This window comes from Haliotis rufescens, unplaced genomic scaffold, assembly GCF_023055435.1.
Source record: "Haliotis rufescens isolate VD_foot unplaced genomic scaffold, xgHalRufe1.0.p SCAF_16, whole genome shotgun sequence".
Taxonomy (NCBI): Eukaryota; Metazoa; Mollusca; class Gastropoda; order Lepetellida; family Haliotidae; genus Haliotis; species Haliotis rufescens.
This window is the reverse complement of record NW_025963846.1, coordinates 32,299,992-32,324,302: the sequence shown is the minus strand read 5'-3', so window position 1 is coordinate 32,324,302 and position 24,311 is coordinate 32,299,992. Positions and strand designations below refer to the sequence as shown.

The 24,311-nt window shown below is 42.5% G+C and overlaps 3 protein-coding genes across 3 annotated transcripts in view; 2 read left to right on the top strand and 1 right to left on the bottom strand.

Annotated features, from left to right (window-relative positions):
• The window catches only part of LOC124118959 (protein Wnt-5a-like), a 236,103-nt gene that overhangs the window by 142,090 nt on the left and 69,702 nt on the right, over window positions 1-24,311 (bottom strand). The window lies entirely within an intron of this gene.
• LOC124118953 lies at window positions 649-1,228 on the top strand. Its single transcript, XM_048396661.1, has 2 exons — window positions 649-840; window positions 953-1,228. Exons 1-2 carry the CDS (start codon window positions 649-651, stop codon window positions 1,226-1,228), a joined length of 468 nt encoding a protein of 155 aa, XP_048252618.1.
• On the top strand, window positions 19,644-21,358 carry LOC124118958 (F-box/LRR-repeat protein 14-like). Its single transcript, XM_046481294.2, has one exon. The coding sequence runs from the start codon at window positions 19,681-19,683 to the stop codon at window positions 20,884-20,886; it is 1,206 nt and encodes a 401-aa protein (XP_046337250.1). The 5' UTR covers window positions 19,644-19,680; the 3' UTR covers window positions 20,887-21,358.

Sequence of the window (24,311 nt, the reverse complement as noted above, 5' to 3'; positions counted from 1 at the left end):
GCCCTGAAGTATGTCCCAGTCAGCGCCAAGATCAACACAGACGCCTTCATCACCAGCATCGAGAGTGGACTCCAACAACTGGCCCAAAACGGCAACATTGACTACCTTCGCCATCAGAATATAGACACTATCACGAAAAAACCCAAGCCACGCCTAAACCTCACCACCCAAGAGAGACATGCCATCATTGAACTCGGCAAGGATAAGACCATCACCATAGCGGAAGTTGACAAAAGCAAACAGCTGTCGTCATGAACACCCCAGACTTCCTGAAGGTCGTCAACAACACCCTCTCTGACACGACCACCTAGTTCACCATCAAGAAGGACCACACTGCAAAACTAGAACGCCAACATGAAAAGACCCTAAAACACCTCCACCAGAACAGAGAGACAACTGATGGTTAGGTATGACGTTATCGACCTCTTCACCAACATCCATCTACAAGAAGCGATTGACATCCTCCGCAACAAGCTACTTAATAGAATCAACGACCAAGACACCTAGACAACGACAATAGACAGCATCATCAACCTAGCCTCCAGCTGCTTTGATACATCATACTTCACTGTCAACAACAAGATCTACAAGCAAATCCGCGAACAACCTATGGGCTACCCTCTATGTCCGCTCATCACTGAAATCTTAATGACATCCTTCGAAGTATCAGCCCTCTCCACAGCACCATTCCAACCCCTCTGCTGGTACCGAAAAGTAGACGACACATTCACCACCATAGCCCACCCGAACGACCCTACAGAGCTCCTCAAACATCGCAACGCCCAGCACCATAGAATCCAGTTCACCGTGGAGACCGAAACCAATCAACACCTTCCTTTCGTATACGTGTCCCTCCAAACCACAGATGATGGACAAAGAACATCAGTGTACATCAAGCCCCCCCACACACACAGACCAGTACATCCACTACCACTCCTGCCACCATCTCCAGATAAAACAAGCCATCATCGCCACCCTCACCCGACGTGCCAAATCCATTTGCCACCCTGATGTCCTCAGCAGTGAAATGGACCATCTCAAGGAAACCTTCACTTCCCTCAACAGCTATCCTGCCTACCTCCATCCTGAATCCAAAACCATCCGCAGGACCCTCAAGAACTCTGATAACAGACTCAAACCAGCTCCATCGCCATCAGAATCCCCATACCCTACCAAGGCCCTGTCACCCATCAGATTTCCCGCCTCATCAAGAACAAAGCCAAAATAGATGTCACTTTCTCTAGGGGCAAGTCCATCAAGACCCATCTACAAGCCAATGACAGAAGTACAAGCAGTATAAGTCCCAATGCCCGGGGATGTATATACCAGATCCCCAGCAACTGTGGCCACCAGAACATTGGGGAAACCCTCAGACTCGGACCTCTGTTAACAAACTCGACCTGAAATCCGCTATTTCCGAAACATCCCCAAGAACCAAGACCGTAACATCATGTTGGAAGCCACCAAAGGCCTGTCTACCAACAACAACAACTGGTGGCAAAGGAAACTACAAGAAGCCATTGACATCAGGAGACACCAGCCAGCCATGAACCGTGACCAGGGCACCTATCTGCTCAGTGCTGGGGACTTACTGCATTGATCTGTGTCGGTGCCTATTATCTAGCTGGCTTCCGTGTGCCCATTGTTATTTTGATTCGTTGACCTATCGTTTACCCAAACCCCCGACCTCCCGTTTGCCATTGCCCATTGCCTATTACTTATCTTTGATAACTTTAGTACTGTCTTCCATACTTTCAGCGCTTATTACTGTAAAGGGTTGGCTTCCATTGTCTATTGCTAATCACCTATCAGCGTCAATCATCTGTTGGCTGCATTTGTTAGTTTCTACCCTTTGTTATTCTCCACCTTTTTTATCTTATTAATTATGTTGTCCTAGCATGTACATATATATGCTCTCTGCCTTATGGCATTCATTCACCTGACGAAGGAGTAAGCATTTACCTCGAAAGGTTGTGTTCCTCATAATAAAGAAGTTGACATCCACATATTCTCTTCCTCATGTGTATCACTTCGAAATGCCTTTCAAAGACCTAACAAAGAAGAGATTCCCCGCCATGTTATATGACAGAGTAGAGGTATCCCCGCTATATCGTGTAACGTCATCGTGTCTTTCTGACATCAGAGTAGACATATCCCCGCTATATCGTGTGACGTCATCGTGTGCTTCTGACAACTGAGTAAAGATATCCCCGCTATATCGTGTGACGTCATCGTGTTTCTGACAACAGAGTACAGACATCCCCGCTATATCGTGTGACGTCATCGTGTGTTTCTGACAACAGAGTAAAGACCTCCTCGCTATGTCGTGTGAGGTCATCATGTTTCTGACAACAGAGTAAAGATCATCCGCTATATCGTGTGACGTCATCATGTTTCTGACAACAAAGTAAAGATCACCCGCTATATCGTGTGACGTGTGTCATGAACGTTCGCTGGCTATATGACAGCCTGGTGTGTAATAAATCCACGTATCCCCTCTGTAGCGGATGGAAGTTGGGAAGTTGAGAGCGTGATGTCGCTGCATTAATTTACATAACGCTGTATTACAGGGCGGAGTTATGGCGGTTTAATTATGCTGTAGAAGGAAGTGAATATGTTCGAGAAAAGCAGTTAAATTGTAACAGTGTATGCTGCTGTTGCGTGTGTAGACCGGTGATGACAGTTTGCTTACGTCTACATAATTCTTGTAAAACACATCTACATCTTTAATACTTGGTAGAAGAGGTCCAGGGTGCCGTTGTACAAAACAACCTTAGCGCTAAGACTATGGTAAGTCTGTGTTAAGGCGTGGTAGTTACGACCCCCTTAGCGCTAAGATCGCTTTGTACAACGGCACCCTGGTACTCAGACTTAGAAAGAAAGAATGGATTCAGCATTTTGGAACACGGAACGAATAACTAAAAGGACATACAGTGCATTTCACGATTCCAAATTCATTCTGGCACCACTATGTTCGTGACGCACCGTGTCACAAATGCTACAACAAATGCTATAGACTGTGACAGTCACGTCAAGTCTCCCACCTACCTGTGTTCAGTGCTGTTCGAGGTTGTCACGCTGACACCGAGCGTCCACATGGCCCTGAAAGTCTGTTGGCCGAGATATCGGTAGAGTTAGGGATGAAGTGTGTATTCATAACTCACAAAACACAGGTAAATGTCATCCGGGGCGGCAGGTATCAATAACCAACCGTATTTCATGTCAACGCCACAGCTAGCGGCAACGTTGTCACGTTTGCCGGTGTCACATCACACCTGCTCCTCTAGTGAATTCGGTGACGGTTGTCTGTGGCTGAAACGGACATATAAAACCGGCTTTGTTGTCGTCTCCAGGAGACCCCGGGCCATCTGCCGGTGGGTGAGTCTGACAAAGCTCACCTCGCCGCCTGCAGCAAGTACAAGAATGTGTTCCGGTACATTTGTCGGTGGGAGAATGTGATACCTAACACCGGGTCACTATGTCGTCGATGTGTAGGTGTCGGGGAGTAATTACCACTATTACACTGTGCACGACATGCATTTGATACCGCTAAAACATGGAGGGGGAACATTAAGTGTGAGATCCCCGGATCAAGTTCACGTCAAGCACCCTCCACGCACTCGGGGTGCAGTGGTTCCATCGCTTGGTCATTGTCAGCTTGGGGTATTTTGTTCTCTGAAACAGTCAACGGTTAATACAAGCCTTCTCTGCCTCCATCTCTCGTTCCGACATCACCCGGGCGTCTGAAACTATAGTTTGTTTGTTTGTTTGCTTCACAGCGAGCTTATCAACAGTGATAACTAGTATCCTACAGAATGTTGGCACATTTACGCAAGTGATTATCAGTAGTCTACAGAATGTTGGCACATTTACGCAAGTGATTATCAGTAGTCTACAAAATGTTGGCACATTTACGCAAGTGATTATCAGTAGTCTACAGAATGTTGGCACATTTACGCAAGTGATTATCAGTAGTCTACAGAATGTTGGCACATTTACGTAAGTGATTATCAGTAGTCTACAGAATGTTGGCACATTTTCGTAAGTGATTATCAGTAGTCTACAGAATGTTGGCACATTTACGTAAGTGATTATCAGTAGTCTACAAAATGTTGGCACATTTACGTAAGTGATTATCAGTAGTCTACAGAATGTTGGCACATTTACGTAAGTGATTATCAGTAGTCTACAAAATGTTGGCACATTTACGTAAGTGATTATCAGTAGTCTACAGAATGTTGGCACATTTACGTAAGTGATTATCAGTAGTCTACAGAATGTTGGCACATTTACGCAAGTGATTATCAGTAGTCTACAGAATGTTGGCACATTTACGCAAGTGATTATCAGTAGTCTACAAAATGTTGGCACATTTACGCAAGTGATTATCAGTAGTCTACAGAATGTTGGCACATTTACGTAAGTGATTATCAGTAGTCTACAGAATGTTGGCACATTTAGGCAAGTTATTATCAGTAGTCTACAGAATGTTGGCACATTTACGCAAGTGATTATCAGTAGTCTACAAAATGTTGGCACATTTACGCAAGTGATTATCAGTAGTCTACAGAATGTTGGCACATTTACGTAAGTGATTATCAGTAGTCTACAGAATGTTGGCACATTTACGCAAGTGATTATCAGTAGTCTACAGAATGTTGGCACATTTACGCAAGTGATTATCAGTAGTCTACAAAATGTTGGCACATTTACGCAAGTGATTATCAGTAGTCTACAGAATGTTGGCACATTTTCGTAAGTGATTATCAGTAGTCTACAGAATGTTGGCACATTTACGTAAGTGATTATCAGTAGTCTACAAAATGTTGGCACATTTACGCAAGTGATTATCAGTAGTCTACAGAATGTTGGCACATTTACGTAAGTGATTATCAGTAGTCTACAAAATGTTGGCACATTTACGTAAGTGATTATCAGTAGTCTACAGAATGTTGGCACATTTACGTAAGTGATTATCAGTAGTCTACAGAATGTTGGCACATTTACGCAAGTGATTATCAGTAGTCTACAGAATGTTGGCACATTTACGCAAGTGATTATCAGTAGTCTACAGAATGTTGGCACATTTACGCAAATGATTATCAGTAGTCCACAGAATGTTGGCTCATTTACGCAAGTGATTATCAGTAGTCCACAGAATGTTGGCACATTTAGGCAAGTGATTATCAGTAGTCTACATAATACTGGCAAACTTATACAACAGTGTTCTACAGAATGAACCGCCTCGATGGTCTAGTGGTAGAGCGTCAGCCCAGCGGAAGGTCCGCGGCTCGATCCCCGGCCGCGTCATACCAAAAGACGTTAAAAGATGGTACTTGTTGTTACCCTGTCTGGCGCTCGGCATTCAGGGGCTTAAAGAAGGGCTGGTCAGCTCGGAGTCAGTATACTGTGTCTGACTGGGATATTCATGTTAAACTGCGGCATGGTATCTCAGTGAGCAAGCACTATAAATCGGCCAAGTACAAGCAGACACACACACACACGCATGCACGTCGCTATAAAAATGCAAAAATCTTGGACGCGACGCTAAAGCCCTTTTTACCTCACATACAGAATGTTGTCACTTCTGTGCAACAGATAACCAGTATCCTGCCAGTATTGGCACTTTTGCATCATTGAGACTACTTCCCGACAGACACAAGATAGTGAGTGCCCCCAGGCCCGGGGTGGGCCAACGCTACTGGATACAACACAGCGATACAACAGTGCGATACAACACTGCGATACAACACTGCGATACAACAGTGCGATACAACAGTGCGATACAACAGTGCGATACAACACTGCGATACAACACTGCGATACAACAGTGCGATACAACAGTGCGATACAACAGTGCGATACAACACTGCGATACAACACTGCGATACAACACTGCGATACAACAGTGCGATACAACAGTGCGATACAACACTGCGATACAACAGTGCGATACAACAGTGCGATACAACAGTGCGATACAACACTGCGATACAACACTGCGATACAACAGTGCGATACAACACTGCGATACAACACTGCGATCCAAACCTGCGATACAACACTGCGATACAACACTGCGATACAACACTGCGATACAACAGTGCGATACAACAGTGCGATACAACAGTGCGATACAACACTGCAATACAACACTGCGATACAACAGTGCGATACAACAGTGCGATACAACAGTGCGATACAACACTGCGATACAACACTGCGATACAACACTGCGATACAACAGTGCGATACAACAGTGCGATACAACACTGCGATACAACAGTGCGATACAACAGTGCGATACAACACTGCGATACAACAGTGCGATACAACACTGCGATACAACACTGCGATACAACAGCGCGATACAACACTGCGATACAACAGTGCGATACAACACTGCGATACAACAGTGCGATACAACACTGCGATACAACACTGCGATACAACAGTGCGATTCAACACTGCGATACAACACTGCGATACAACACTGCGATACAACACTACGATACAACACTGCGATACAACACTGCGATACAACAGTGCGATACAACAGTGCGATACAACAGCGCGATACAACTCTGCGATACAACACTGCGATACAACAGTGCGATACAACAGTGCGATACAACAGTGCGATACAACACTGCGATACAACAGTGCGATACAACAGTGCGATACAACAGTGCGATACAACTCTGCGATACAACAGTGCGATACAACACTGCGATACAACACTGCGATCCAAACCTGCGATACAACACTACAACAAGTACTTGTCATGTCGTTTCCGGTGTCCAGGGGAGCGCGAAATCATCAGTGGGTCATGGTTCGAATCCACCACGAAATTGCTTTGGTCTTTCGTTTCGGAAACACGGAATGTTGTTTGTGCCGCCTGAATCAACGTGTTAGACGGAGCGCCAGGCAGCGACAATGCCTGCAGTAAAGATGGGGGTGGTACAAGCCAGAGGCGAAGGCTAGCAGACAATGAACAACCGCCATTTCACAACGCTAACTCCGAGACACGGCTGAAATTTTACGCCATGTTAATTTTTTATGCCGCGCCGTCTGTAGTGGGGATTAAAGGATTTAGATGAGGCCCTGGCACAATGGGATGAACGCTCGGGTGGGTTACACAAAACAAACCAGATCCTGTTATGACCATGTAGAGCAGTATTGCGTGTCAAGTCACGCTCATCAATGACTAGCTTCAATACCACGACTGAGAGTTTTCACTGTTTGTCGAAAAAGTAAACCTACATCTCCGTTGTCAACAATGACTCAAATGTATCCAGCTTGACAATTGCGGGTTTTTTCTAAGATGGCCTACGTCGACGCTCATCGACATGAGTGACACGAGACGACGTTAACCTGAGAATGTCTGTCAACGAGGTGCTTTATGGTTTCCACATGCCGCGGTATAACGGGGCACATGCCTGAGTATGGTGTAGGAGGTATTAGAGGTGTCTCGTCACGATGAGGCAGTGCTGGGTGAAGACGTGCCGTGTTTGGCGGCGTCAGAGTAGTCCAGCAACATCAGCACGGGGACGACAACAATGACATTCACACAAGTGGGGAATCAACCACGGTGGTCTGCGCGACAAGCGAACCACACAGAAGACGTACAAAGGGCAAGATACAGTTCACTCATCCGTTACAAACAAACATGCATTCGCAGTGGGTGAGTGAATTGTGTTTTACGCCGCTTTGAACAGTATATTTGATATATTATGACGCGCACCTAACCTTTGGAAGGTCTTAGACATTTACCGCTTGATGATGTTAAACAACCCTTCTTGGCACTAAGTATTGAAGTATTGAGTGGGAAGAAAAACACTGATTGTACTTCTGTTTACATAAAACATAAATAAGTAAACACTTCTGAAACAACATATTCAGCGTCATATTCAACCCGTCATCTTCAACCCGTCATCTTCAACCCGTCATCTTCAACCCGTCATATTCAACCCGTCATCTTCAACCCGTCATATTCAACCCGTCATCTTCAACCCGTCATATTCAACCCGTCATCTTCAACCCGTCATATTCAACCCGTCATATTCAACCCGTCATATTCAACCCGTCATCTTCAACCCGTCATATTCAACCCGTCATCTTCAACCCGTCATATTCAACCCGTCATATTCAACCCGTCATATTCAACCCGTCATCTTCAACCCGTCATATTCAACCCGTCATCTTCAACCCGTCATATTCAACCCGTCATCTTCAACCCGTCATATTCAACCCGTCATCTTCAACCCGTCATCTTCAACCCGTCATCTTCAACCCGTCATATTCAACCCGTCATCTTCAACCCGTCATCTTCAACCCGTCATCTTCAACCCGTCATATTCAACCCGTCATATTCAACCCGTCATCTTCAACCCGTCATATTCAACCCGTCATATTCAACCCGTCATATTTAACCCGTCATATTCAACCCGTCATATTCAACCCGTCATCTTCAACCCGTCATATTCAACCCGTCATCTTCAACCCGTCATATTCAACCCGTCATATTCAACCCGTCATCTTCAACCCGTCATATTCAACCCGTCATCTTCAACCCGTCATATTCAACCCGTCATCTTCAACCCGTCATCTTCAACCCGTCATATTCAACCCGTCATCTTCAACCCGTCATCTTCAACCCGTCATATTCAACCCGTCATCTTCAACCCGTCATATTCAACCCGTCATCTTCAACCCGTCATCTTCAACCCGTCATATTCAACCCGTCATATTCAACCCGTCATATTCAACCCGTCATCTTCAACCCGTCATCTTCAACCCGTCATATTCAACCCGTCATCTTCAACCCGTCATATTCAACCCGTCATCTTCAACCCGTCATATTCAACCCGTCATCTTCAACCCGTCATCTTCAACCCGTCATATTCAACCCGTCATATTCAACCCGTCATCTTCAACCCGTCATCTTCAACCCGTCATATTCAACCCGTCATCTTCAACCCGTCATATTCAACCCGTCATATTCAACTGGCCATGTTCAATAACTCATGATCGACGGGTCATGTTAAACTCGTTTTGTTCAACTTGTCAAACATCCTGTAGTATCCAGGATACTGTACACACATACAGTATAGTTCATGATTCTGTACACACATACAGTATAGTTCATGATTCTGTACACATATCCTGTACAGTTCATGATTCTGTACACACATCCTGAGGAGTTCATGATTCTGTAAACACATGCTATAGAGTTAATGATTCTGTACACATTTCCTGTATAGTTCATGATTCTGTACACATCCTGTAGAGTTCATGATTCTGTAGACATATCCTGAGGAGTTCATGATTCTGTAGACATATCCTGAGGAGTTCATGATTTTGTGCGCACATCCTGTAAAGTTCATGATTCTGTACACACATCCTGAGGAGTTCATGATTCTGTACACATATACTGAGGAGTTCATGATTCTGTATGCACATCCTGAGGAGTTCATGATTCTGTACACATCCTGTAGAGTTCATGATTCTGTACACATATCCTGAGGAGTTCATGATTTTGTGCGCACATCCTGTAAAGTTCATGATTCTGTACACACATCCTGAGGAGTTCATGATTCTGTACACATATACTGAGGAGTTCATGATTATGTACGCACATCCTGAGGAGTTCATGATTCTGTACACATATCCTGAGGAGTTCATGATTCTGTACGCACATCCTGAGGGGTTCATGATTCTGTACACATATCCTGAGGAGTTCATGATTCTGTACGCACATCCTGAGGAGTTCATGGTTCTGTACACATATCCTGAGGAGCTCATGATTATGTACATACATCCTGTATAGTTCATGATTCTGTACACATCCTGAAGAGTTCATGGTTCTGTATACACATGCTATAGAGTTCATGATTCTGTACGCACATCCTGGATAGTTCATGATTCTGTATGCACATCCTGGATAGTTCATGATTCTGTACACACATCCTGAAGAGTTCATGATTCTGTACACACATCCTGAGGAGTTCATGATTCTGTAAATACATCCTGAGGAGTTCATGATTCTGTACATACATCCTGTATAGTTCATGATTCTGTACACACATCCTGTATAGTTCATGATTCTGTACACATATCCTGTACAGTCCATGATTCTGTACACACATCCTGTATAGTTTATGATTCTGTACACATATTCTGTATAGTTCATGATTCTGTACACATATCCTGAAAAGTTCATGATTCTGTACACACATCCTGAGGAGTTCATGATTCTGTAAATACATCCTGAGGAGTTCATGATTCTGTACACATATCCTGTATAGTTCATGATTCTGTACACATATCCTGTACAGTTCATGATTCTGTACGGACATCCTGTATAGTTCATGATTCTGTACACACATCCTGTACAGTTCATGATTCTGTACACACATCCTGAGGAGTTCATGATTCTGTACACACATCCTGAGGAGTTCATGATTCTGTAAACACATGCTATAGAGTTCATGATTCTGTACACATATCCTGTATAGTTCATGATTCCGTACACATCCTGTAGAGTTCATGATTCTGTAGACATATCCTGAGGCGTTCATGATTCTGTGCGCACATCCTGTATAGTTCATGATTCTGTACACACATCCTGAGGAGTTCATGATTCTGTACGGACATCCTGTATAGTTCATGATTCTGTGCACACATCCTGTAGAGTTCATGATTCTGTACACACATCCTGTAGAGTTCATGATTCTGTGCGCACATCCTGTATAGTTCATGATTCTGTACACACATCCTGAGGAGTTCATGATTCTGTACGGACATCCTGTATAGTTCATGATTCTGTACACACATCCTGTAGAGTTCATGATTCTGTACACACATCCTGAGGAGTTCATGATTCTGTGCGCACATCCTGTATAGTTCATGATTCTGTACACATATCCTGTAGAGTTCATGATTCTGTACACATGTTCTGAGGTGTTCATTATTCTGTACGGACATCCTGTAGAGTTCATGATTCTGTACACATATTCTGAGGTGTTCATTATTCTGTACGGACATCCTGTATAGTTCATGATTCTGTACATATATCCTGTAGATTTCATGATTCTGTACACACATGCTATAGAGTTAATGATTCTGTACACACATCATGTAGATTTCATGATTCTGTACACACATCATGTAGATTTCATGATTCTGTACACACATGCTATAGAGTTCATCATTCTGTACACACATCCTGTAGACTTCGCGATTTTGTACGCAGGGCTGTTGGATTCGCGACCTTAATTTCTGTATGCAAACGCGAGCGTTTTTCACAACTAACGGAGGTAATGACCACTGTGTTGGGTAGCCCAAAGGAAATAACCTGGAGTGTTATAGAGACGAGATTATATCTCAATATGTAAAGTAGCAAACAGAAAAAACGAAATGATTGAATTACAACATTGCCAAAATAATGGTAGAATTAATTTCACCACACATTCAACTGATGGACATCACGTTAATGACGTTTCTGGATAATTTGTTGTCTTTGTCTCTGTTTTGTGGGCCAAACACTCTGGTGCAAGGGAAAGAGGGAAGTCCTGTTGACAGGTTTGGTTTGGTTTGGGTTTGTTTGTTGTTTAACGCCGCACTCAGCAATATTCCGGCTATTTGACGGTGGTTGTTTAACGCCGCACTCAGCAATATTCCGGCTATTTGACGGTGGTTGTTTAACGTCGCACTCAGCAATATTCCGGCTATATGACGGTGGTTGTTTAACGCCGCACTCAGCAATATTCCGGCTATATGACGGTAGTTGTTTAACGCCGCACTCAGCAATATTCCGGCTATATGACGGTGGTTGTTTAACGCCGCACTCAGCAATATTCCGGCTATATGACGGTGGTTGTTTAACGCCGCACTCAGCAATATTCCGGCTATTTGACGGTGGTTGTTTAACGCCGCACTCAGCAATATTCCGGCTATTTGACGGTGGTTGTTTAACGCCGCACTCAGCAATATTCCGGCTATATGACGGTAGTTGTTTAACGCCGCACTCAGCAATATTCCGGCTATATGACGGTGGTTGTTTAACGCCGCACTCAGCAATATTCCGGCTATATGACGGTGGTTGTTTAACGCCGCACTCAGCAATATTCCGGCTATATGACGGTGGTTGTTTAACGCCGCACTCAGCAATATTCCGGCTATTTGACGGTGGTTGTTTAACGCCGCACTCAGCAATATTCCGGCTATATGACGGTGGTTGTTTAACGCCGCACTCAGCAATATTCCGGCTATTTGACGGTGGATCATGTTGACAGGATTTGTGACAATTATTGATGTTACAGTAACGATGTTGAGAATCGTGTACTCGGGGCTTGGGTATATGTACTTTTACTTTTACTGGCATGTTATCAAACGTAAATGTCATTAAATGCCTTATTTGCTTTAACAACAAGTATATCAATACAATTTGTCCATGTATATTAGAAAATTAAAATACCTAAATAATTGAAGAATGTTGTGACCTTGATACGATAACCACCCAAACATTATTTTTCATTACAACATGGAGGTCCATCTCTTCTAAAAACCAAACTTTATCGTTGCAAGATTTATTTGAAGACCCCATAAATTACAAAAATTATCTAATGCATCAATCTTTCTTTGTTATCCAATCACAGCGTCATCAGTTAAACTCAAATCATCAGCGTAAACATCACAACAATTAAAAACTTTTGACCTGCAGAACATCCTCTGAGGCCACTGTTTCCTGACATAGACTGAAGTTCTCACATAAACATTGAGAACAAACACGGACAGAGCAAACATCCTTGTCATACACCACTTAATGAATCATTGGTTGGTAGGTTGTTGTTTAACGCCCTGCCAAACCACAAAAAGGGAGATAACTCTATAGATCCCAACCATAAAGCTTAGATTAATCAAAGAGTTTGTTGTTGGTTTGTTGTTTAACGCCGCACTCAGCAATATTCCAGCTACATGGCGGTGGTCAGTAAATAATAGAGCCTGGACCAGACAATCCAGTGATTGACATCATGAGCATCGATCCATGCAGTTGGAATACGATGACATGCATCAACCAAGTCAGCGAGCCTGACCACCCGATCCCGTTAGTCGCCTCAGTACTAGGAGACGGAGGCCCACACGTTGTACCCAGTACGTAGTCTGTTCGCAATTATAGACCTCACACTCAAACAAACTTCAATAGTTTCTATTTTGTGGGAAGTTCCCTGTTCTGTGATATCCACTGCCATTTTAAGCAAAGCAATATTACTGAAAATAACCTCTGAAAATTAGAAACATCGTAAATCTCAACATTTTTTACACACTACGAAATCACCATTCACGGTCGCGGCAATATTTGAGTATGTTTTAAAATAAAAATATCGGATATTTACTCGGAGAATTGAATTTCAAAAAAAGCATTTTAGTGATCATGGGTCAATGGTCATTCTGAAACGTCGGCGATAACCCTAGAATCGTTAATGTTGGGGAAAACACGCAAACACGAACGCCGAAGTGAACTTTCAGCCAAATTGGACAATGTTTAGAAAATCACGTTTCACGTATGCCGGTTATAAGGTGCCTATTACATTGCCTGTATTTCAAAATCTGCTGCGATACATACATCCCTGAATTTCTCACACATTATAAATAAATGGCCTTCGTCACAAATACAAACTGTCTGGGTGAACTCAACCAAAATAAAGTAGGTGAGAAAACTAATGCGCGCTGTGCTCAGAAAAACTGCAAAACAAAACAAAATTCAGATTTTACACTGTGTAGCATTTTCTTCTAATTTATATTGATGAGAGATCCATTCAACTATGTATCAACAATGTATCGTTGAATACATTGGCTCAATGTTTTTAGAATATGCATGGGAAGAGTATCGTAGCAATAATTAGGGAATCAACAATAGATACATTACATAATTTGGTAAATTCAACAGAAATCGTCAAAGTTTTCATCCTGCGTGACGCCATGACTGACGCAATATCACGCAAAACGACAACGGTCTTTATCGGCATTTATGACTATTTCTCTTGGTTACAATGAAAAACATAGAAACAAATAACAGTTCGTAGATTGGCAGAATGTTTCTGATGACTTACATGGGATATTTGTGTTTGTTCGGTCCCTGAATCAACGAAAGTCCCCTCGTACAACCTCGCATACTGACGTCAGTGGGGACACCCCATTTTTGTACAAGTCGATCACATGTTGTGATGCCTCTCTCCTACCCAGAGTTCCTTGCGGCCGGCAGTCAGCATAACCTCTGCCACAGGCCAGCGCCATGTGACGATTCGTCACATCTCACACAGTCCATTGCATATGGGTTTTTTCAGTTGTTTTATTTTTTGACAAGGATATGCATCTTAATAAACATCTGTCATAGATTGGTTAACTTTTATTGAGAAAATATCCGAGAACGTAATACACTACTTACAATTGCGGAGTTATCCTTTGTTTACATTGGTTGTACGGCTCTACATGCTGTCATTGAAGCTATACGGAGAGCTAGCGATACGGTCACTTTGATGTATAAATGTGTATTGTCATGCACCCCACTGTCGTAGTTGTAGTAGCATATCTATATAATTATGCAAAACAATATGTTAAGCGCAACGAAAGGCTTGCATTAGACCTGTCTCTCCTGATTTCAGAATTAGCGCGCTTGTTTACAAACAAGAGAAAAGTCCGGTCACGTGATATGCGAATTAGCCTGTGGCAGTGGTGTTATGCTGAGTCGCCACTGCGTCGGAGTGTAGTTGTGATGTCATACGTCAACATTATTGGTTATATTTGGTCATTCCTTTCAGGGGAAGGTCGATGAAACAATTATGTTGTGTCTGGTGTAAAATAAATAAAATTAACTAGCGTTGATTAATAATGAGTTGTATTTATTTTTTATGGAATTGGAACTACTTTGGTTTGCGTAAGTGTGAAGAATATATCCGCTAGTGGGCTACTGCATTCCAGTGTCACCGGTGACGTAACTCGCCTAAAATGTGCGTCACTGTAAGAATGGCATCCCTTAAACTTCACAATACGATAATATACACTCTTTAAAAAAAAGAAGTAGTATGTAGTTCATTGAACATGACTACACAAAACTACACAAAAAATTCGGTATATAAATAAAATAATTATTGGATATATGTTATTCGAAAATGTTGGTGGCCTGATATTCGACAAACGGTGCGTCAAAACGCAGCCATTGTCGATTTGCAAAGTATTAAACGGCATTGTTAAAAAATGTCATGGAGAAAAACATTAAAGCATAATGCACGCGCAAGTTATGGCATTCGTAGCTCGTTGTAGTGGCTATAAAAATGCAAGCATAAGCCATAATCTGTCATTTAATTGTCAACATTTTTCAAGTTCGAAAATGTCGAGACAGCGCTGCCGATCGGAACACCGCCATAGGACGTATACAAAGAGGGGAATCGCAGCCTTCTGTTGAGCGCCACTTCAACGTCCACCACAGCACCATGTGCCGCCTTTTTTACCGATACACACAGTTCAATTCCACTGCAGGCCGTCCGAGAACCGGCCGACCAAGAGTTACCACACCTGAACAGGATCGCTACATTCGACTGTTCCACATACGTCATCGCAATGCCACAGCTACGGAGACTGCAGGACGCATCCCTGGTTTGAGGTGGATACCGGACCAGACTGTCAGGAACTATCTTCGCGAGGCTGGAATCCGACCCAGGAGACCAGTTATCGTCCCTGTTTTGAAACAAATCCATCGACAGCGAAGCTTGCGTTGGTGCCATACCTTACTGTCTTGGAATTTAAGAAACTGGAGACGAGTGAGGTTTAGCGATGAATCACGATTTCTACTTCCCCGGCGAGATAAAAGACAACGTGTTTATCGTCGTCGAAATGATCGTTTTATCCCACATTGTGTACGTGAATTTGACAAATTCGGTGGCGGTAGTGTCATGGTGTGGAGGGCTATATCCTACACCACGAGATCTGACTTGGTTGTGGTCCAGGGAAATTTGACATGAATCAAATTCTTCAACCTAACCTTCTTCTTAACATTGACCGCCAGAAGGAGCTGTTTCAACTGAATAACGCGCCACCGCACACAGCTCGTGTCACGATAAACTACCTTCATACTGCCAACATCAACGACTTGCCCTGGACGTCGATATCTCCAGATCTCAATCCAATCGAACACCTCTGGGATGAACTATATCGACGTGTGCGTCAACGTCAGAACACGCCGCAGACACTCCCACAACTGGCCAACGCGTTACAAGCAGAATGACGCAGAATTCCGCAGGACAGAATTCGTACACTTATCCAGTCAGTGCCGAGGAGATGCAGAGCCGTGATTGCTGCCCGGGGCGGTCACACGAGATACTGAGTTCAGCGCAACCTTGTGGCCTTATGTGACATGACAATTAATAGTTTTCAATGACTTTGTACAACGACAACATGTGACTATCGAGCTCCAAAGTTTCATTATTTGTATCTATGATATTTAATTAATTATATCGATTTTATTAGGTAATAAATTTACTAAAAATCTACCTGTGCGTTTCTTTTTTTTAAGAGTGTATATATTAATGAGTATGAATTCAACTATACATCCACAGCCGCGGCTAGCTTGGTGTAAGGGACGCCATGGGATAAAAAAATGAAGAGAATTAACTGGTACTGGAGAAAGACGGGTGTTACCTTGTTGATTATAGTAAACACAGCGTGGTAACCATTTACCGCTTGAATATGTAAAGTCAGTTTTCCGATAAAAAAAAGAAGGTAATATTACCGCAAGGATGTAATCTGAACTCAAGACTCGAGCAATATCTTCTCACGGATCTACACACAACACAGCGGCTGTACGTCTCCACCTCCACGAGCGCTTCAAATGTTAAAGTCTTAAATAGCATGAACTTATAAAAATACCTTACTGTTAGAAATTAAGCTTCATGTTTTATAATGACTCTCAAACAAATATATCTCACTATATCGAAAAACTAAATGTTTTGATTATAACAGGAATGATTGTGTACATATTACGTTGTCTTCAACATGGGAAATGTGGACAAAGTTTTAATTTTAAACCTATTTTTTAAAGAACCATGTGACATATTAATCAACCATAGTTGGTTTCCTTCCTCTGCACTTCAGAAGGCGCCGTTTTCACATTTAATCCGTCATTTTTTATATAAAAAGTTCATTTTCCTGATGTTAAGAAGTCAAATTATCGGTACAATGTCCAGCATGTGTTGATATCATCTATTTCCTTAAAACATCCAAACATCAAATTTTTTTTTAAATATTTATGAAAATTAAAAGCCTCAGTAGAGCTTTCAAAACGTTTATGGTACACACGTGGAGGACACTTTCAAATTTGACGCATCACTGACAAAAAAAGATGTCCGGCGTAATTCCCTATTTTAACTTGTACCATATATTTCACGTGTTTTTTTCGGGTGAACGATCGACTTGCCTTTGCATGTGTTTGTTACAGGTACCACCGCTACGACAGGCTGCGCTCACCTTTTCGTGAACACCTGGTTTCATCACAATGTGATAGTGATTCATAAACACGTGCTCGTGATAATTATAGTCGGAATCCTACAATCATCATCATCATCATCATCATCATCATACGAGGGGTTACGGGGGAGTTACGGGAGTTATGGGGAGTTACAGGGGAGTGGCGGGGGAGTTACGGGGTGTGACGGTGAAGTTACGGGATGTGACGGGTGAGGTACGGGGGAGTTACGGGTCTTACAGGAGAGTTGCGGAGGAGTTGCCGGGGAGTTACGAAGGGCTACGGGAGAGTTGCGGGGGACTTACAGGGGAGTTACGGGAGTCACGGGGGAGTTACGGGGTGTTACGGGGGAGTTAATTACGGGGGAGTTGCGGGGAAGTTACGTGGGGCTACGGGAGAGTTGCGGAGGAGTTACGGGGGAGTTACGGGGGTCTACGGGGGAGTTGCAGCTAGGGAGGTTACGGGGGAGTTTGTGGGTGGGTGGATGGTGGTGGATGGGGGAGTAACAGGGGAGGGGGTCCGGGGGAGTTAAGGGGGAGTTGCGTGGAAGTTATTCTAACCCGCAAATATTGAATGTCAACGGGTGATGTTAATATATACTGGGCCCTCCCTAAAATTGAATCTTCTCAGCTATTACATTTCACCCTTGAGGGTCTTTGTAACAAACAAAGTAACAGCAAACTCCGACTGAGAACAACGACATATCAGAGAATTCGTGATCGTGGACGACGCCAGCGTACAAGGTCAGATGAAGGTCGGTATTACTGTTGTGCCGCGAAATACGGAATTTATAATTAACTATGTTGAGCTCTAATTCTGACTCAACACAGGCTAAATATCATTACATGTTGCTGACATACGCTCAAGGGTATTCTCTCTCTCTCTCTCTCTCTCTCGCTCTCTCTCTCTCGCTCTCTCTCTCGCTCTCTCTCTCTCTCGCCCTCTCTCTCTCTCTCACTAACATATAGACCTGCAAATTGATGTCTAGTAGCCATGTATGTTAACTGTTTGGATCAATGAATTTGGGATATAACATTTTCAGATATTGCAAATTGGATATATTGTTATCAAGACACACTATATATATAGAATATAGATATAACTTACGTCAACTTCAGTGTATGCGTGACCAGAATGTTAAATACATGTATCTAAATATGTTTTGCCAGGCCTATGGTAAGAAAATTCGAAATCGGACATTTTGTACTTATCTCTTAATTGAGACCTACAGTGGGTACCCGGGTAGGGTCGGGTAGTTATCAAGACACACTATTTACTTAATCAAACTTTATTGATCACAATACGAACTATTTTGGAATGCGGACTATAAACACCGAGCACTGCCCACGTACCTTGGCCCGTGAAGCAAACATCATCTCTGATGGAGAATAAGGATGAACACATTGCTCAGTACCCACACACAGTAGTATGACACCACTAGTCTCTGCAATAAAAGCAATACTTTGTACATTTTGGTTGATGCATGCCATCGATCCCAATTGCGTGGATCGATACTCATGACATTAATTACTGGATTGTCTGGTCCAGACTCGATTATTTACAGACCGCCGTCATATAGCTGAGTGCGGCGTTAAACAACAAACCAACCAACCAACCAACAACATTTTATATATTCCGTTTACAAAACGAAAAATCGGTGATGACATGTGAAACAATACTGTACAACTTAAAACAATGTCTAAATACTCGATCCAATATGATTTCAGAGATCTTGAATATTTCCAGTGAGGTATTCGTTGTTTTCATAATATCACGCCTTCCGAAGTTGTCAGTGTTTCATTAAATTATATTAAAAAGCAAATCTATGTTTTATCTTGTATAGTTACTTTACAGTTATCTCGCTAGTTTTAACAGCTGTCCCTTTATCAAACGTAACACAATTTCCCAAACACTTGAGTTCACGTTGACCTAGTAAATTGCCAGTAAAGACCATCAACACTAGCGTGATGCATTTATCTCCCTTAGCCATACACGGACAATCAGTAACCATACAGATTGTTGAGTCTCGAATCATACAGGTTTTGTTTCCGCGGTCTGCCTTCGACAAGGATAAATCTGACCAATCAGCGATCCGGTCTTAACAGGCGAAAGGCTGTTTGCTAACACCACGTGACCTCCCTAGCCTGGCTTCAAGTAATATGGAGGATGGTTGCGAGCGGTCTCGAACACACATTTCTGCACTATTTCCTGAAATATTGGCCATGGTATTCAGTTATTTGGACACAAGAGATAAAGGACGGGTAGCTCAGGTATGTACCACTTGGCGAGACGCTGCTTATAACCGCATGGTTTGGCGAAAAGTTGAAGCGAAGCTACATCTTCGCCGTGCAAACCCTTCTTTGTTTCCAAGCCTTGTGAAGCGTGGCATACATCGAGTCCAAGTTCTCAGTTTGAGGCGAAGTCTCCGAGATGTCGTGCTAGGAATACCTGGTCTAGAAAGTTTAAATCTCAGTGGTTGTTACAATATAACTGATTTCGGACTGAGCCATGCGTTCGCACAAGAACTAGCGTCCCTGACAGTGCTCAACTTAAGCCTATGCAAACAAGTGACCGACTCCAGCTTAGGAAGAATAACTCAATTTTTGAAAAACTTGGAAGTGCTTGAACTGGGTGGGTGTTGTAATGTGAGCAACACAGGACTTCTACTCGTGGCAGTCAGTTTACGAAAACTGAAAAGTTTGAATTTACGAAGCTGTCGCCACATATCTGATCAGGGTATAGGATATCTTGCTGGGCTGTGTCACAAGTCGGCGTGTGGGAACCCGGAGCTTGAACACCTGGGCCTACAGGACTGCCAGAAGCTGACTGATCAAGCTTTGAAACATGTGAGTCTCGGCTTGACAACTCTCAAGACTATTAACCTTTCATTCTGTGGCAGTGTGACAGACACAGGTATAAAATACCTGTCAAAAATGCTCAGTTTGAGAGAACTTAACCTCCGGAGTTGCGACAACATCAGTGATAATGGATTAGGCTATTTGTCTGAAGGTGGGTCAAGAATAACATCGTTGGATGTGAGTTTTTGTGACAAAGTTGGCGACCAGGGACTATATTTCCTCTCCCAAGGACAGCTAAGTTTGCGGAATTTGAGCCTAAGTGCTTGCAATATCAGCGACGATGGAATCAACCGTCTTGTTAACACATTGCAAGAATTAAAAACACTGAATATTGGACAGTGTGTGAAAATTACAGATAGGGGACTCAGTTTGATTGGTGCAAAAATGCGCAATTTGCGATCTATAGACCTGTATGGCTGTACACGTATCACGACTGTTGGGCTGGAGAAGATCATGCAGCTACCCAGTTTGGACACCCTCAATCTAGGTCTGTGGCACAAGAGGTGATGACCTGTGTCAAGATGCCATGACCTTTGACATTGCTAGCCCCAGGCTATGACTGCCTGTTCTGTAGACAGGGTACTGAAGGAATGCCGGGAATGTCACATGGTGACAGGTGAGATGTGTGGTGCCCCTGATGTCTGGATATTATCATTTGCCTCTATCAGAAGCTCTTTAATCAAATGTGGAAATGATAAGATGCCGATGTTTCAAACATTGTACCTGAACCTAATCAAAACAAGAAGTTTTCAAATGGTCAGAAATATGTGACAAAAAGACATTGTGATGAACGACACCTTACGGTGCTAGAATCAATGAGGTGGCCTCACTAGAAAGTGCTAAAGACAATTTGCTCACGTGTCCCTGTACTCCCGAGGATGTAAAATGTTTGCTGATCGTGGAGTGACACTCTTCCAAAGATGTATGAACAGAAATATATATATATATATGATTTTGTAATGAAATAATTTCAAAACTATATGTGTGTCATTGATTTGTTTCATCTTCGTGTTCATAAAAACCTGTGCCACTTTTCATGAATACCTGTGCTATGCGGGTTTAATCAGTGTTCATGAAAACCTGTGCTACACAGTCATCATTAGAAATTTTGCAAAACTGCCCAATAGTTAAGATATCATTAGGACTAGTAGAAAATTCTGAAATTTGCTCTTTTTAAGGGTTTTGCTATATTTTATCAATATAGGGAGGCGACTATGCTTGTCGTAAGAAGCGACAAACAAGATCAGGTGGTAAGGCTCGCTGACTTGGTTGATGCATGTCATCGTATCCCAATTGCGTGGATCGATACTCATAATGTCAATCACTGGATTGTCTGGTCCATACTCGACTATTTACAGACCAACGTCATATAGCTGGAATATTGCTGAGTGCGGCTTTAAACAATAAACAAACAAAAATGTAATCGTTGTTAATGAATACATGTGCCATGCAGATGTAACTATTGTTAATGAATATCAGGGGTAGAAACTAACAGTTTTAGTCAACTAGTCCTTATAATGTTAACAAATGGCAAAAACCCTTAAGAATGGCAAATTTTTCTACTAGTCCTAATGATACCTCAACTCTTGGACAGTTACAGGTACAGACTACAGGACAAATGCCAATTTCTAACACTGAATACATGTGCCATGTGGGTGTAGTCATTGAATACCTGTGCCATGAGGGCGTAATTGTTGTTCATGAATACCTGTGTCACACCGGTGTAATCGTTCATGAATACGTGTGCCATGTGGGTGTCATCGCTGTCAATGAATACCTGTGCCATGCGGCTGTCATCGCTGTCAATGAATACCTGTGCCATGCGGGTGATACCGCTGTCAATGAATACATGTGCCATGCGGGTGTCATCGCTGTCAATGAATACCTGTGCCATGAGAGTGTCATCGCTGTCAATGAATACATGTGTCATGCGAGTGTCATCGTTGTCAATGAATACCTGTGTCATGCAGGTGGTGTTGTCAATGAATACCTGTGTCATGCAGGTGGTGTCAATGAATACCTGTGTCATGCGGGTGAAATCATTTTTCACGAATATATGGAACACATGTGCCCTGTGAGGGAAATACTTTTTCATGAATGTGTATGCCATGCGGGTGAAATCATTGTTCATGAATACATGTGTCACATCAATGAAATCATTGTTTTTATTAATACCTGTGCCATGCACGTGTCATCGTTAATGAATACATGTGCCACATGGGTGTAATCATTGAGGAATACCTGTGCCACATGCAGCGTTAGAAATTGGCACTAGTCCTATAGTCCTTGCCAAACTGCCCAACTGTAAAGGTATCATAAGGACTAGTAGAACTTTGCCCTTTTTAAGGGTTTTGCTATATGTTATCATTATAAGGACTAGTGGCCGAAAACTGTTAGTTTCTAACCCTGCACATGGGTGTAATCATTGTTAAGGAATACCTGTGCCAGGTGGGTGTAATCATTATTAAGGAATACCTGTGCCACATGGGTGTAATCGTTAAGGAATACCTGTGCCACGTGGGTGTAATCGTTAAGGAATACCTGTGCCACATGGGTGTAATCATTAAAATATCTTTGTCACATGGGTGTTATTGTTGTTAAGGAATACCTGTGCCAGGTGGGTGTAATCATTATTAAGGAATACCTGTGCCACATGGGTGTAATCGTTAAGGAATACCTGTGCCACGTGGGTGTAATCGTTAAGGAATACCTGTGCCACATGGGTGTAATCATTAAAATATCTTTGTCACATGGGTGTTATTGTTGTTAAGGAATACCTGTGCCACATGGGTGTAATCATTAAAATATCTTTGTCACATGGCTGTTATCGTTAAGGAATACCTGTGCCACATGGGTGTAATCATTAAAAAATATCTTTGTCACATGGGTGTAATCATTATTAAGGAATACCCTGTGCCACATGGGTGTAATCGTTGTTAAGGAATACCTATGCCACATGGGTGTAATCATTAGAATATCTTTGTCACATGGGTGTAATCATTATTAAGGAATACCTGGGCCACATGGGTGTTATCGTTGTTAAGGAATACCTGGGCCACATGGGTGTAATCGTTAAAATATCTTTGTCACATGGGTGTAATCATTATTAAGGAATACCCTGTGCCACATGGGTGTAATCGTTAAAATATCTTTGTCACATGGGTGTAATCCTTGTTAAGGAATACCTGTGCCACATGGGTGTAATCGTTAAAATACCTTTGTCACATGGGTGTAATCGTTAAAATATCTTTGTCACATGGGTGTAATCATTATTAAGGAATACCCTGTGCCACATGGGTGTAATCATTGTTAAGGAATACCTTTGTCACATGGGTGTAATCGTTGTAAAGGAATACCTATGCCACATGGGTGTTATCATTGTTAAGGAATACCTATGCCACATTGGTGTAATCGTTAAAATATCTTTGTCACATGGGTGTAATCATTAAAATATCTTTGTCACATGGGTGTAATCATTATTAAGGAATACCTATGCCACATGGGTGTAATTGTTAAAATACCTTTGTCACATGGGTGTAATCGTTGTTAAGGAATACCTATGCCACATGGGTGTTATCGTTAAAATACCTTTGTCACATGGGTGTAATCGTTAAGGAATACCTGTGCCACATGGGTGTAATCATTAAAATATCTTTGTCCCATTGGTGTAATCATTATTAAGGAATACCTTTGTCACATGGGTGTAATCGTTGTTAAGGAATACCTGTGCCACATGGGTGTAATCATTAAAATATCTTTGTCCCATTGGTGTAATCATTATTAAGGAATACCTGTGCCACATGGGTGTAATCGTTGTTAAGGAATACCTGTGCCATATGGGTGTAATCGTTAAAATATCTTTGTCACATGGGTGTAATCGTTGTTAAGGAATACCTGTGCCACATGGGTGTTATCGTTGTTAAGGAATACCT